Source organism: Melopsittacus undulatus, chromosome 3 (assembly GCF_012275295.1).
Source record: "Melopsittacus undulatus isolate bMelUnd1 chromosome 3, bMelUnd1.mat.Z, whole genome shotgun sequence".
NCBI classification, from domain to species: Eukaryota; Metazoa; Chordata; class Aves; order Psittaciformes; family Psittaculidae; genus Melopsittacus; species Melopsittacus undulatus.
The window spans coordinates 84,027,897-84,043,976 of NC_047529.1; the positions used below are offsets into that span (position 1 = coordinate 84,027,897).

At 36.9% G+C, this 16,080-nt stretch overlaps 1 protein-coding gene across 1 annotated transcript in view; it reads left to right on the forward strand.

The window, feature by feature from the left end:
* Nucleotides 1-16,080, forward strand: part of PACRG (parkin coregulated) — a 239,793-nt gene that overhangs the window by 46,087 nt on the left and 177,626 nt on the right. Inside the window, exon 3 of the mRNA XM_005150118.3 lies at nt 9,519-9,653. Within this exon, the coding sequence (XP_005150175.2) occupies nt 9,519-9,653 (135 nt within the window). The remainder of the gene's footprint in view (nt 1-9,518; nt 9,654-16,080) is intronic.

Sequence of the window (16,080 nt, forward strand, 5' to 3'; positions counted from 1 at the left end):
ATTGAGGTACCAGAAAGCCTTGTGATAATAATAAAGCAAGAAAAAAATATCTGTATTCATTTGTGAAGTTGAAGAAGGAGAGAAACATATTAGCGATTGTCACTCTTCTCTCTTTGCATTAAAGGAAATTGCTTTGCAAGCCTCAGGAGAGAAATCTAAATGATATGAAATAGTTACACTATACTACAGCAGAGAATAAAAGATGGAGGACTTTCTAATGAAGTGCTGCAGAGGAGTTTGTAGCATAGGCATATCTGTCTTATCAAATCAGCTTATCTTTTCCCCAATCAAAAATAACATTTCTGAGGTGATAGACTAATTCTGCATGCAGCTGTGACTTACTTTCAGTAGTGTTTCAAGGCAATAATGAGATACACTATCTTTGTACAAGATCACATGTCTGATTTTTCTTTCAAGTTCTGGTGCTTTAGAAGCATTTGTAATGTTTTCTGACCTTCTATCAGTAGTTTCATTTTGGGATCTTAAAATTGATTTCTCTCATTCTGACTTTTGAAGCTATGAGATGGGCTTTGATCTCTTGTCCAGATTTGTGTAGTAGCCCCAGAAGCAGCTTTTAAGCATTAGATGTGGCACCATTTAAAGCATATCAAGAGTGGCACATATGAAGAAAGATCTCCCTGTTTTTTTTGGATATAAAAAGCTTTTGTCTGATACGTGTTGATGGATCATGTTCTTTTGATATTGAATGCTTGTGATACTGATATTAAATAAAAGGAATTAATGTGGAACTCAAGAGTACCTGTTGGGACATCTTACTGGGCCTCTCCTGTCATTTGAAGTTTCTCATTCAATTTTGGTGTGTCTGCATAGCAAAATCAAAACGTAATTATAGTATGTATTAACCCATCTATGTTAGTTTAATCAAATTAGGATCAGTACAAGAAAACAGCAGTACAAGCTTCGTTGCTTATTACTGGTCAGAGCAGACATTCTTGGGGATGCCAGTGCAAATTGCAATTATTAACACTTGCGAAGATTTGGGTTTTCAAGTCTTTACTACTACTATTACTTACGTTTATTAGAAAATCTGTGAACATGTCACCAAATACTGTTATCATGCTATTCTGTTGTGTTGGTAGGTACCTGCCAAAATCTTGATGTTTTCTCATGTATGAATGCTGGGCTTGTCTGATGATGGGCTTGTCTGATGACGGGCATGTCTATGTTACAGGCATAGAAACACATAAGGTATCTATGTGTGTAGTAATTTCAGAACCATAAGCTGGGGATCAGGGCTTTTGCATCTAGACTTGCTTTCTGAGCATGAGCTGTAACTAGACACTGTTGTGCCAATGCATGGTAGGCCAAGTTAAGACCTCTATCACACTATATGAATGAGGACCTTGCAGTTGATGGTTCTAGTAAAGCTTTGTATGTCAGCATGGCACTGCGTAGTGCTAGGTATATTATTTGGCCTTTATTTGTACTAGCTTGAATATTTCTTCATTGAATGGTGTAATTTATTTCACTTATTTAAAATATCTTGCATTTTACTTGAGGTTTACATTAGGATTTGGCTTCTGGCCTGGGTACACAATGAAATGAATGGCAATCTTTGCTGTGGGGAAATTAGTGGCTTGCCAGTTGGACTGTGCTGCATTAGCAAGCAGAGTGTTAATTTAACACCAATACAAGAGGAAGATAAGACAAAGACCCTGTCAGTGGTTCCACACTGCATCTTTTTAGGTGAGACAGTTGTGGTCATATAACTTTTTATCCTTATAGCTCCTGAAAAAAAAAGTAATGAAATATTTTTGTGAGAAAAAAACATAAAGGGTCTGGTTAAGTTCTAGTCTTCCTGTAAGAAATTTGGCAGACAAAAAAAAATATGTTTTTTCATTCTTTCCAATCATCATCTAAATACATTAACCTGGGTTAATCAAATGAAATATGTCTTTAACTAATACATTTGATTACAGTATTACAGGTCTTTTTTAATATATGAATCATTATATATAGGAACAGAAGGATCTCAGTCCATTCTACTTTTAGGAACTAAAAACATGGGTCTCTTAATTATCTTAACCATTACAAATTTATATGTGTTCACGTATTTTATTTTCCAAATAGCACTTGAACAACTATTGACCTCTGATTTGAGTAAAAGTGTATATCTGCATAGACAAATGAGAAACTGTATGTCCAATTAGTTCTTGGTTTTAGACTTTGCAGCACCACTCCTTGAAAAACTAGTCACCTATTTCTTCCTGTCCCACTCCAAGCTCCTCTCTTGCTTGTGCCAGCTTAAGTGTTCACTCATTTTTCTGGTAAACCTCCTTAAAGAGCTGGTACTTCACAAATCAACCTAACAAAACAACAACAAAAAAAACCAAAACAACAAAAAAAAACCCAAAACAAAACAAAAAAGCAACAATAACCAAAAAAACCCACCAAAACTAACAAAAAAACTCTAGACCAACCAACAACACCAAGGGAGAAAACAAGAAAACCCATCCTTTTGTTCCTGATCTGGTCCTCTGAATACCTACCTGAAAGCTTTTGCCTTTCATGGAGGGCAGTAAATTGTGGTGGCCTCCAAGTGCATGAGGTGGGGAAGACCACTGATCTCCATACCAGTGTCAATTTTTGCCTCACTTAAACTGCTCATAGAATCGTAGAATCACAGAATAGTTAGGGTTGGAAAGGACCTTAAGATCATCTAGTTCCAACCCCCCTGCCATGGGCAGGGACACCTCACACTAAACCATGCCACCCAAGGCTTCATCCAACCTGGTCTTGAACACTGCCAGGCATGGCACATTCACAGCCTCCCTGGGCAGCCCATTCCAGTACCTCACCATCCTAACAGTAAAGAATTTCTTCCTTATATCCAATCTAAACCTCTGCTGCTTAAGTTTTAACCCATTAACCCTTGTCCTATCACTACAGTCCCTAATGAATAGTCCCTCACCAGCATCCTTATAGACTCCCTTCAGATACTGGAAGGCTGCTATGAGGTCTCCATGCAGCCTTCTCTTGTCCAAGCTGAACAGCCCCAACTTTCTCAGCCTGTCTTCATATGGGAGGTGCTCCAGTCCCCTGATCATCCTCGTGGCCCTCCTCTGGACTGGTTCCAACAGTTCCATGTCCTTTTTATGCTGAGGACACCAGAACTGCACACAGTACTCCAAGTGAGGTCTCATGAGAGCCGAGTAGAGGGGCAGGATCACCTCCTTCGACCTGCTGGTCACGCTCCTTTTGATTCAGCCCAGAATACGGTTGGCTTTCTGGGCTGCGAGCACACACTGAAGCTGGCTCATGTTCATTTTCTCATTGACCAACATCCCCAAGTCCTTTTCCGCAGGGCTGCACTGAATTTCTTTTTTGCTCAACCTGTAGCTGTGCCTGGGATTGCTCCCACCCAGGTGTAGGACCTTGTACTTGGCATGGTTAAACTTCATGAGGTTGGTATCAGCCCACCTCACAAGTGTGTCAAGGTCCCTCTGGATGGCATTCCTTCCCTCCAGCGTATCAACAGAACCACACAGCTTGGTGTCATCAGCAGACTTGCTGTGGCACACTCAATCCCACTGTCCATGTCACCAACAGAGTTGTTGAACAAGGCTGGTCCCAACACTGATCCCTGAGGGACACCACTCGTTACTGGTTTCCAGCCACACATTGAACCATTGACCACAACTCTTTGAGTCCACCCATCCAGCCAGTTCTTTATCCACTGAGTGGTCCACCTATCAAATTGATGTCTCTCCAATTTAGAGACAAGGATGTCGTGTGGGACAGTGTCGAACGCCTTGCACAAGTCCAGGTAGATGACATCAACTTCTCCACCCCTGTCCATCACTTTTGTAGCCCCGTCATAGAAGGCCACCAAATTGGTCAGGCAGGATTTTCCCCTAGTAAAGCCATGCTGGCTGTCAGCAAGCACATTTCTCTTTTTCATGTGCCTTAGCATGCCTTCCAAAAGAATCTGCTCCCAGATTTTGCCAGCCACAGAGATGAGACTGACTGGTCTGTAATTCCCTGGGTCATCCATTTTCCCCTTCTTGAAAATGGGGGTTATATTTCCCTTTTTCCAGTCATCAGGAACTTCACCTGACTGCCATGATTTTTCAAATATGATGGCCAGTGGCTTTGCAACTTCATTCGCCAGCTCATTCAGGAGCCACAGATGGATTTCATCAGGTCTCATGGACTTGTGCACATTCGGGTTTTTAAGATGGTCTCGAACCAGGTCCTCTCTTACAGTGGGCCCAAGGTCCTCATTCTCACAATCCTTGTGTCTGCCCTCCAAGACTTGGTGGTATGGTCAGAGCCTTTGCAGTGAAGACCAAGGCAAAGAAGTCATTCAGAACCTCAGCCTTCTCCAAATCCTGTGTAGCCAATTCTCCCAATGGCTTCCAGAGGGGGTCTACATTTTCCCTAGTCTTTTTTTTAGCCACTACATACCTATAAAATCCCTTCCTATTATCTTTAACATCCCTGGCCAAGTTTAACTCTAACTGGGCATTAGTTTTCCTAACCTGGTCCCTAGCTTCCCGGACAACAACCCGGTATTCATCCAAGGCTGCCTGTCCTTGCTTCCACCTTTTATAAGCCTCTTTTTTCCAGCAGCTCCTTACCCATCCAAGGAGGTCTCTTGGCCCTCCTGCTGCACTTCCTTCTAGTTGGGATGCAACACTCCTGAGCTTGTAGAAGGTGATCCTTGAATATTAACCAAGAGTCTTGGGCCCCCCTGCCCTCTAGGGCTATATCCCATGGAACCTTATTAAGCAGGTTCCTGAAGAGGCCAAAGTCTGCTCTCTTGAATTCCAGGGCAGTGAGCTTGCTGCACGCTCTTCTCATTGTCCTGAGGACCTCAAATTCTACCATCTCGTGATCACTGCATCCAAGACTTCCCTGGAGAGTCACATTTCCAACGAGCCCTTCCCTGTTGGTGAGCACAAGGTCAAGCAGGACACCTCTCCTTGTTGGCCCCTCTATTACTTGCAGAAGGATGTTGTCTTCCACACAATTGAGAAACCTCCTGTATTGCTTGTGCCGGACAATACCGTCTCTCCAACAGATATCAGGGTGGTTGAAGCCCCCCCTGAGAACAAGGGCCTGCAAGCATGAGGCTTTTCTTATTTGTCTGTAGAGTTCTTCATCCGTAGGTTCCTCTTGATCAGGCGGTCTGTAACAGATAAATGAAACTATTGTTGATGAAAATCACCAGTTTTGTTTAGATCTGTGTTTAGATCCCTGAGTATGAACAGTTTGACACTTAGTTAGTAAATGTGGAAAATTCAGTCTTCAAATATTTAATCACTGTTTAAACCTGGCTTCAAATAATTTTTCTTAGTCATTTTCCTAATGTGCCATCACTGAAAAGTCCAAGAATGCAGCCTGATACAATGATTTTACATGCCCACGAGTCAATGAAAGGAATATGGGCTTTCTCTTTTTTTTTTTTTTTTGCTTAATGGCTTGTATCTTTCATCTTGTCGCATAGTTCAATGGCATAGAATTACAATAAATTAGTTTTGCAATTATTAAACTCTTCAACTTCTGTTTGGCATTTAACAAACCTGAGAAGCTGTTTATTGCTTCATATATTTTGCCATCATGAATATTAGCCTTTAATTAACTGGATCTCTAATCTTAATCTTTCTAGCTATGTTACCACGAAATATTTTGTTAGATTGAATACAATAGTATTTGTTACTCTTTTCCCAAAAAACTGAATACTTTCAGAATTTACATTTTTAGTCAGTAATTATGACAATATAACATATTGTAAGAAGACAAAACTCATATCGCAAGATAATCATTGTATGATTTCTTTTTGTATGTTTTACTTAGCAGCATAAAATCACCTAAGAGAAACTTCTAGAGATTATTTGATCCAGCGTCTGTTGAAAACTGGTCTTAGATTTGTTTTTTCAGATCCCTGCCAAGACAGATCTTCAGTATTTCCATGGAGGTCCCACCACTTATCTGGGCAACCTATTCCAGTGTTTAATTTTTTCCATTGGAGTTGCAAGGCTAAAATGACACAAGTAGAGGTCTGCATTAGAAAACAGTGTTCAGAATACCAAATATGATGTGATGGTCTCCCTAGTAATACAGATAGGAAAGAAAGAAAACTATTTGCAAAAGGTAAACAGTATTAGCTCAGTGCAGCCACTCTAGCGAATGTCTCATAATCTTCATTTATCAGGTGCAAATAAAAGGAACAAGTCACCATGTAATAAACTTAGAGCAGAGCAACAGTACTCTTCAGTCACACAAGGTACCATTTCTTCAGTTCAGGGACAGTTCCACTTTCTTCCTGATCATCAATGTTTCTTTGTTCAAGGCAGATCTGAGGCCCACTCCTGTCTAGGTTGTTTCAGTGCTTTGGAGTCACTTACTCTTCCTGGTATTTAAAAGGTCCTTATGCCTATTACAAACAAAACTGACAAGAAAAACATCTTGAAGACAAAAGGAAAAACAACAGCTCTCTCAAGTATTTGGTATTCCGCTACTTCTCTAGCTATACACACTGCTTTGCTAGTTATACTGTAAAAGAATTGTGACATGCTTAAGATGGGTAAGAAACTCCGTATTGAAGAGAAGACAATAATGACAAGTAATGTTGAAATGAGAGATATGGTAACAGATGGAAGTTTTTAATAGAACTTGTTACGAATGGTTTTAGGGCTAACCTAATATAATATTTTCATAAGTGACCTGGACAAATAAAATAGGGCGTATAATGAAATTGATAGGTGGCATAACATTTGGAACTGTTATTAAAACAGATGAAGATCACAGTGTCATAGAGATGGAAATGAAAGCCCTTGAGAACTGGTGTAATAGAAATGGAATTAAATATAATAATACAAAGTATAAGATAATGCACTTAAAACTAATGACAAGAAATTCTGTTATTAATATAGAGCTCATCAGCTGGAAAAGAAAGATTCTGTGGCAGTTACTCAAAGGATGAGATACCAGTATGTTATGGCTATGAGATTAAAAGTAACGCTAGATCTCCTGGACAGACTATATTGTGTGAAAAAGGATAATACTCTTTGTATTTCCATTCACTGATCATGTGGCTTTAGAAAACCTGGATGGATTTCTCTTTCATCAGCTTTTCCAGTCACAGCTTGAATGTAGAGAAACTTTTAGGATTTCCAACACTGACTTTTGGCACTACTTGCTGCATGAGTATATAACTACTTTTGTTTGTTATAATCTTGTTAGTTACTAGATTTTTCTTATGACCAGTACTTTTAATGAAGAAGACAATGGAAAATCTGTCCTTATTCATCCTCTCCATGAAGTCATGATTTTATTGGTCTATATTTTATTCCTCCTTAGTCATAATTTTCCCAGTTTATTCTTTTCACATAAATACTATTGTATACCCTGTCATTATCCTTCTCTGAGGCTTTTCTAATTTTACCATATCATTTTTTAGGTTTCAGATATGAGTAGGGATTCTGTTTAAGATGTAGTTTCTAACCACTGAAGTAAGGATAATGCACAACAGCATGGATTTGATAACCAAAATCCTTTTAGTCCTTCTAGTTTCTTTGTTCCTGAATAAGGAATAGGAAGAAATAGAATTAACACAAACATATTTTCTAGAAAATTTATAAAGGTGCAATAGAAAAAGGTTCATAGCAAATTTACTAACTTGAGTTGGGAAGAAGAAACTGTTTCATTTCAGATAAGATGCAGTTTGGGATTGCATTAACCACCTCTAATGATGATAGTCTGCAAGAAATAATTAAGATTGTATCTCATAATCAAGACAACATATGCTTTATCAATAGTTTAAAATTTAATAGAACAGTGACTCCTAATATTGTAAGAAAACAATGTTTTAAAGGACTTGTGAAGGTCCTCTGTGTGAAAAATAAACAAAAGGCCCATGGATACATTTCTAGTGGTCTCAAATAAGCAGTGATTTATAGACTTGCCTGAAATGCAAAAAAAAAAAAATAACAAGAAGTGAAAGTACTTATACTAGTAGCACAGAACAAATTGCTCCTCCACGGAACAGTAAACGTAGATGTAGTTACATTGGTTAGAAATGCTTTTCTTGGAGCATTACTCTCAACTGCTGCAGATGTGTTTACTAAGCACAGTTACAGCTATGCATATCAAATCTATTTTCACTAGGCATGGTCTATCAGTGACGGTAATATGCAACATTAGGTCACAGTTTAGTAGCCCTAGTTTGAGCAATTTCTGGTAAAGTACAGTGTAGGCGTATCACTGGTGGACCCCTCTACCTCAGCCAATGAAAAATTATGTCAAACAACTTTGGAAGACAAGGTTGCCAAGTCAGATTTGGATCTGTAGTTAGTTAAATTACAGAATAGTGCAAAGGAAACAAAGGGTGTTACATGTTTGCATTCTGTTCACCTGAAAGTTGAATGTTTGTACTGCTAGAAACTGACATAAGAGTCACTGAAGACAGACAAATAGAATAATATAAATTACTCTATATGACTTATGATCCTTGAAGTTATCTGAAAAAGACACTTCGTGTGTTATAAAAGGTAAAGTCAAGTCAAAAAAAGCATTTTTGACAAAAGAGATATGCAGAGAATTGTAGGAAGTTCTTGTCCCAGAAACATGGCTATAAATCCAAAAACAGGCAGGAGTTTTTCAGGGAAGAATCAGTTGTCAAGGACATTTGAGATTAGTTGAGCTCTCTCAGTCTCTTTTAGCATTTGAGATTAGCTGTGTTAATTAGCTGAAACAATAGATTTCTTATAAGTACTTGAAATTCTGTTACTTTAGTGCCACTTGTTAGCTGTTGTTACTACTATGTTTGTCTGAGAAAAAAATTCACCTGTGCATTTTGGAATTACGCTGTCATTCAGGCATTCAGGCTAACCAATATGCTAACCAGCAATAACTCAGATAAGGAACTAGGTGGAGCTAAATCAAATTTCTTTACAAACAGAGAAGAGAGGTCTGAGAGAAGACTTTCCTTCATTTCTTCCAGTGCTTCAGCCATGAACACTGAAGGACTGGAAGTCATGAAAGCCATATCTGCAGTAGCTGAGGAAGGGATACAGTGAAGAGATTAGGTAATGGCCAGGGAAAGACAAGGGAATCTGAAGGCAGTTAGACAGAAATTGGGTCAAATGACTTCTAAAAAGAAACAAACAGAAAAAGAAGAAATGCTTAATTTTCCAACATCTTCTACTGCATAATGTCAATATGGTGTCAGTGACATTCTTGGTGTTCTGCTTAAAAATGCTTCAGTAATGGAGATGGCTACATTGAAATAGAACTGGGTTTTATGGGACAATCTGAAAGTGGTAGTTAAAAAAAACAGCAGTTAACAAAACCTGTAGGTCATTGCTGAAGTGTACTTTCAAAGAAGGGAAATATAACATGTGAAGAAGAAAGCAAATTATAATTTTGCAGATCAATTTTATTATTCTTTCTTATCTGTTTCTGTTTTGAGCCATATAAATTAAGCTTTTTCTAAAAATATGTTACCACTGAACTATGGGGGTTTTTGTTTTGTTTGGTCTTGTTTTTTTAAGGTAAGAGGGCCCCCATCTGCAGGAGCATTTAAAGAAAGACCACCAAAGCCCACACTATTTCGCAAGTTTTATGAGCGAGGAGACCTCCCAATTGCCCTTGATCATGATACTAAAGGAAACAAAATCGCCTGGAAGGTAAGTCATGGCACAGTTGTGACAGCCAGCTGAGCTTACTGAAGTGACATCTCTCATTGTCAAACAAAGTTACCTTGTAAGTAAATAAACTGAAATAATTTCTTAGCAAATGGAAGATGGTGGAGAAGCCATTAGAGAAAGGCCCCTGAGTCAGCTGTCTACCTTGGCTAACAATTAAATTATATGCTGCAAAAAGGAAGATGACAGAGTTGCTTTGCCTTAGAGAATTGTTTCCTGCCCAATTCATCTCTATTTTTATGAGAATCTGGCAATGCAGCCTGTTTCAGGCAGTCCATCAAATGATGGAAGTGGCTGGATACAGTGAGCAGCAGCCATTTATCTCCCCCAGATTTCACCTTCCTGCAGGACACTTCCAAATAGAAGCTTTAATAACCTAAATGGATAGGTCAAGATTGCCTGCTCCCTGAAAATGCAGAGCAGAATACAAACGAAGGCAGATTCTCATTCCACAGCTGTACTCTCAGTCTACAGCATATGTCAGACAGCATAATTGCTGTCATACGTGCCTCTGTTACAGGCTGACCTCCACTGCTGAAACCATTACAGCTCCGACATTTCTCTGACAAAAGGTTAATTGGCTTCAAAATAAATGTATTGCCTAATGACTCCATCCTAATGCCGCTGTGTTTCTCTCTAAAAGGCTTGGTGATGCTATTTGTAAAACTTGCCAATCTTCTAAGTAACTACCACAGACTTTTAAATTTAATTTAAAAAATGAATGCTGATCTTTAACCTGCTCCTACTATTTAATTTTTTTGGTTATCATGAATTACTTTTTTTTTGGTGTTATTTATTGGTCTACAATGAGATTTTGATGGAAGCAGTGATAGTTACAGAAAATGAATTATATGTATGAGCAAAATATGTCAGATTTGTAGATTGTTTTAAATTGTTCATGCCGAGAACGCAATATCAATTTAAAATGTATATCTGTGTTAATTCAACGCAAAAAGGAGGGATTTTGCAATTTTAAAACTGATTCTGCTCCTGATGAAGCCAACAAGATTAGACCTATACTGCAGTAAGTGGTACTATATAATTTGTTAGTAACTAAATTTTAAGGTAGCTTTTCTAGCTACCTTATTGAATATAAAAGCTTATTGAATAAAGAGGAAGGAACAATTAATAGTTCTTGCAGCAAAAGGAATCTCTGTCCAACAGAACTTTACTCATGATCTGAATGAGATTCCAATCCAGCTGGTCTTTTGGTGACCTTAGAAATGTCCTTTCTGGACTAAAACTCAGGATTACAACATGAGTTTGCACTCTAATCTTTCATCACCAGGCAAGACCCAAAGGTGATTTGCAAGCAACTGCAAAAAAACCTGCAGAATTTAGTTTTTTTTATTTTGAGGCATTATAAGTTCTGATTTCTCAAAATTAGACTGAGAGGTTCAGACAATTTACCTAATTTTAATTGCTGTTTGATGGATATATTTACATCATAAGGACTATCATTCCACTAGATGAACCTAGTGACTGTTTAGTTCACTTACAACATGTGGAAATGGAATGAAGCTGCATCAGGGGAAGTTCAGATGGGACATTAGGAAATGCTTCTTCACTGAGAGGGTGGTTGGTCATTGGGAAGGCTTCCCAGGGAAGCACAGTCACAGCACCAAGCCTGTCAGCATCTGGACAACACACTTTAGTCATGTGATTCAGTTGTAGGTAGTCCTGCAAGAAGCAGGGAGTTGGACTCAATGATCTTTATGGGTCCCTTCCAACTGACTCTGTGATATTTTGCCATTCTATCTACAAGCCTTTCAACCACAGCTGAATGTCTGAAGTGTTTGGTCCCAGCATCTGACAGTCTGAATTGTTCAAAACCATACTACCTTAGAAAAGTCACAGTGGCAGCATCTGTAGCCACTGCATGATCTAGCATTTATTTGGATGCAAAGATCATCATGCAGCCATATGACCTATATGCAAAGATCCAGCCTGTATTTTTTTCTTAACACAATTTGCAGTCTTATAGACCAAATGATTCCCTAGTGTCTCCCTACCACAGTAGAACATTGGCTAGTTAGCTAGCTAGCTAGTCCAATGTAGGACCAAGGTTTCATGCAACAGTTGCTTTTGCTATTGCTGTTAATCCTTTCCTTCAAAACAAATAATCAGTACTTCAGCATGCATACAAGAAGGCAACATAGTAGTGGTCTCTTCCATTCTTATATTAGTGTGTGTCAGGGTCCAACCTTACTTCCCTTATTCCATGCCATTTGATTTAGTTACAAATCAATCCAGAGTTCTGTGTCAGGCACTCAAGAAAACAATACTGAGTGGCAGAATTACTTGAGGCTGTTTAATCTGGCATGCAACCATCATTGATTACTGTGCAGTTTAAGTAGATGAAGCAGGCAAATAGGGGTTTCCTATTTCAAATTTTACATTAGATAGCTTCTAAAGTCTTAGAGGCTGCCCACTGCTGCAAAATGGTGTGAATGTTCCTCATCATTAGCTAATATTTAAAGATGCAGATAAAGTAAGGTCTGTATTTTTCACTTGTTTTAAGGACATGCTACTAGTCAAAATACAAAACATACATCTAATAGCTAATTTCATCAGTCCATTCTACTTATTTGCAAAACTGATTAAATAAGGGATTTTTTTAGAAATCTATTTTACTCATTACTGCTTAAATTGATAAAAATAATAAGTATTTTAATAATGAAATGTGTCTAAGCAAAATGTTCCATAAAATTTTGTCAGAACTATTTTCTTTGCATGAATCGTGGTTCTAGTGGAAGGATAGGAAGAATAAGTAAATGGTAACAGTAATATTTAAATCTTGCTATAATTGCACAGTATCAATGTTTTATTGTGAGGGGTTTTTTTTTTGCTCTGTTTAGATGTAGTGTATATCACAGTTCATTTCACTGTTATTTTGTTTACCAGTTGGTGCATGAGATAAGAAAATGCAGGGGGGTCTCAAAACCATGATTTCATCTGATAAAGACAAATTCTACAGGATTTTGTACTTTCCTGCAAAATACACAGTTGGGTTTTGTTTGCATTCCATAATTACTGAGAAAAAAAAACTCAACCCAACCCAAAATAACCATAATTGTCAGAGATAAAATCTTTTTTTAAAAGCACTTTGAATTCTTGTTCAGTATATTTTAAGTCTGTGGACAGAGTACAGTCATCTTCATCTAGAGCAGAAGAATACGATAGATGTTAATATCCATTGATTGTGTTAATATGTAAAAAAAAAAACAACAAAAAAAAACCAAACCACAAATGACCCTTAATTTTGTAACAGTTCTGTATATCTCTAATTTTAATGATTAATTTTCTGTAAGGGCTGGCTACTTACTATGGTCATAGGCCTAGAGATAGAAATTTAAAGTTTAGGAACTATTCAGAACTATTTCTGAATAAGTACATGTGTTGAATCTTCAGTTCTGAGCTAATGGTATGTTGTTGCTTAGCTTAACTATTTCCAAAATGCACTAACTTAAGAAGGAGGCATTCTTACTCCAAATTAATCCTAAACATAGTCAAGATTAAACTGTGCAAGTAAGCCATGGTGTTTACCTCAGTGTGTTTTCTTTAAAAGAAAAGGAGCCAAAAGCAAGTTAGATCTCACTAAAAGATCATTAAAGCAAGAGGTATCTTCGATGTGAATTCTCAAACTATGTCTTTAAGTTTAGAAAGGCATCTCTTTGAAGACGCCTTTAATCTTGGCATTCTGGTTGGTAAGTTTTAATATTATTGCAAGTTCACATAAATCTGTTTCAACCTAATGGAAGAAAACTTACAAACACATAAAAACAAAATGTATTTACGACATGTAAATCATTACATACAAGAACAGGAAACTGAACCTAGTTCTAAAGAACACCAATCAGAGGAAAAAAAACTAAAAACCACAATGTCAAAAGCTTTGATAACACCAAACTGAAATAATTTGATGCTAGAGGTTGTAATCATGTTTATGTTGCTGATCTTGGTTTTCAAAACTGAAGAAAAATTGTTGTTTTCAAAAGGTGGATATAGAGAATGACTTGTTAATGAAAAGAAACCCACCATCTTTGTAACTCACTATACAAATTTCTGGTTTTGATTCCATTTAAAGTGAAAGAATCCATATGAAATGAATTAAAGTTTTTTCATCCCCAGTCAGGGGGTCTACTAGCAGTCAGTGAATTCTTTGCTAAATGGCCCACACTCAATGTAATGTTTTAAATATCTAATTTAAATTCTTTGTTTTTATGCTCCATCAGTGGTCAATAAATACAACTGTATCAATATTAGTTCCTTCAAATTGCTGCAATTACATAATACTCATTTTTTTTATAAAGCAGTAACTTTTAGGGTCTAGAAATAATAATCTTCTTTGGTTGTATTATTCAACAAATGCTCAAAGGTCTGTCCAATTTTGAAGCCTTTGGTTTTGCCCACTAAGGGAGAATGAATAATAATGGTATAGTTTTAAAAGGTCTTTCTGATGTGTATCAAATAAAAAAAAGTTTGTAACATAAATTGTTGTTAATTTAGAGTTAGATAATAGTAGAATGTAGAAAAAGAATGTGTTAAAATATTTATAAGCCCTTTGACTACTTATGTGGAATCCTGCAGTTCTCTCTTAGCCTATGTATATCACAATTTCATTTCAAAATGTAGTAATATATTCTTTTGCACAATCTCATACCGAGCTATGAATAATAAAAGCTCATAGTTCAGGTCTGAAAAGGACTTCCATTTTTAAATATATGTTACTGAATTAAAAAAGGTCAGAATGCAATTAAACCTTAGGCTAAGAAAGTTGATAAAACTGAGAAAGTATTTCTGAATTATTAAGAAAGAATGTGTTTGAAATGCAGTCTTTCTGAATCTTACAGAAAGTCATCAGAATGCTTGAAAAAATATTTTTTAGGGAGTAGGCTTAGTCATGAAAGCCACTATGTAGGGAGGAAAAAAGCTGCTATTCTTCAAAATAATTTAATGAATTTCAGAGAAGTGAAAACCAAATTCAAAAATGCAAACTTCTCAAGCAAAATGTCAGAATGAAAATTATTTCCATCTTTGGGGGTTTATGTTTTTTCCCAGAATAGCTGTGTTCAGTAAGGATGTGACTTTTAGCATTTTAATTTATGTTCATCCTCCCTTTCCTACATAGCTTGGTTTTTTTCAGGGGCCAGTGTAAGCTACAGTAGCAAAATTACTTCTTGGTGATGGAAATTAGATGCAGTGGTAAAAGAATGTGTTCTGCTCTTTTAATGTCATGAATTTGGATTGTGCAGACATTTTTTCCTTATGCAGACTATTGGAGGTTGATTTACAAAGAATTTTAACATGCCACAGAACTGAAATTTTTATTAACATCTCTCATTCTTTGGTTTTATTGCATGTTATTTCCTTGGTCTGGTTTGATTCGTTTTTTCGGGTTTTGTTTTGTTTTTGTGTTGGACTTTGGTTTGTGGTTTTTGCCATAAAATAGCTGGGTTTTAAATTATGTTTTCTTTTCCTGGAAGTGCAACCTTTTTTGGTTGTTTGAGGGATAATTTTTAAGTGAGAGAAAATATAATTTTTTATATCAACCAATATAGTTGGGAGACAAGTACTTTTCATTTATTTGGCATTGTCTTGCCATTAAACCACATGAATAAACATTGTATGTTATGCCCTATGTAGTATTAAGTAAACATAAATGACACTTCCCAAAGTTCAAATCCCAAAACAAATTAAAAATAGTTTTAAAGAGTTAATTTGCCCTACAGAATGACCCCATTATTATACTAATATCTTGCAATTTATACAGGTGAGATGTAATTCTAGAAGTAGAAGGGCTTTAAGAGCTTATTGCCCTCATAAGGGGAAGGTCCAACTTCCTTTCACCTCTTTTGCTCTCTATTTCTAAGGCATACCTGGCACTGGGACTGATGCTTATCAGAGCCTTCAGTGAGTAACCTTATCTTACTAACTGGGGGAAAAAAGGCAGATGTGTTTTTTCTCAATGAGCAACATTTACACAGACCTGTGAACTTCAACTACAAAAGCATGCAGGAGTGCTAAAGCTGCATATTGGTGAAGGAGAGAGGAACCGTAATAAGTAGAGTGAAGAATGGGAGAGAGTTGAAGGATTTAAAAACTTTCTTTTGAGAGCAATGAACTGCCACATTAGTTTAGCTGCTCATGGAATTGCAGCCTCAGATATCTGAAAGCAAAGAGCACAAACTGCCTATCAATAATAATACTTTAATTTTGGATTTAATTTCAGATATAGGGATATCTTTTTCTGCTTCCATTCTTTGTTAAACTATGTTTTATATCTTCTTAATAGAAGATGTTGAGAGGACACTGTCATCTTAAAGAAAAATTGCAAAACCCCACAAGTGCTGTCATGCACAATTAAAGCTTTTTGCAAGACTTACACAAAGAGGAGCTGCCATGTATC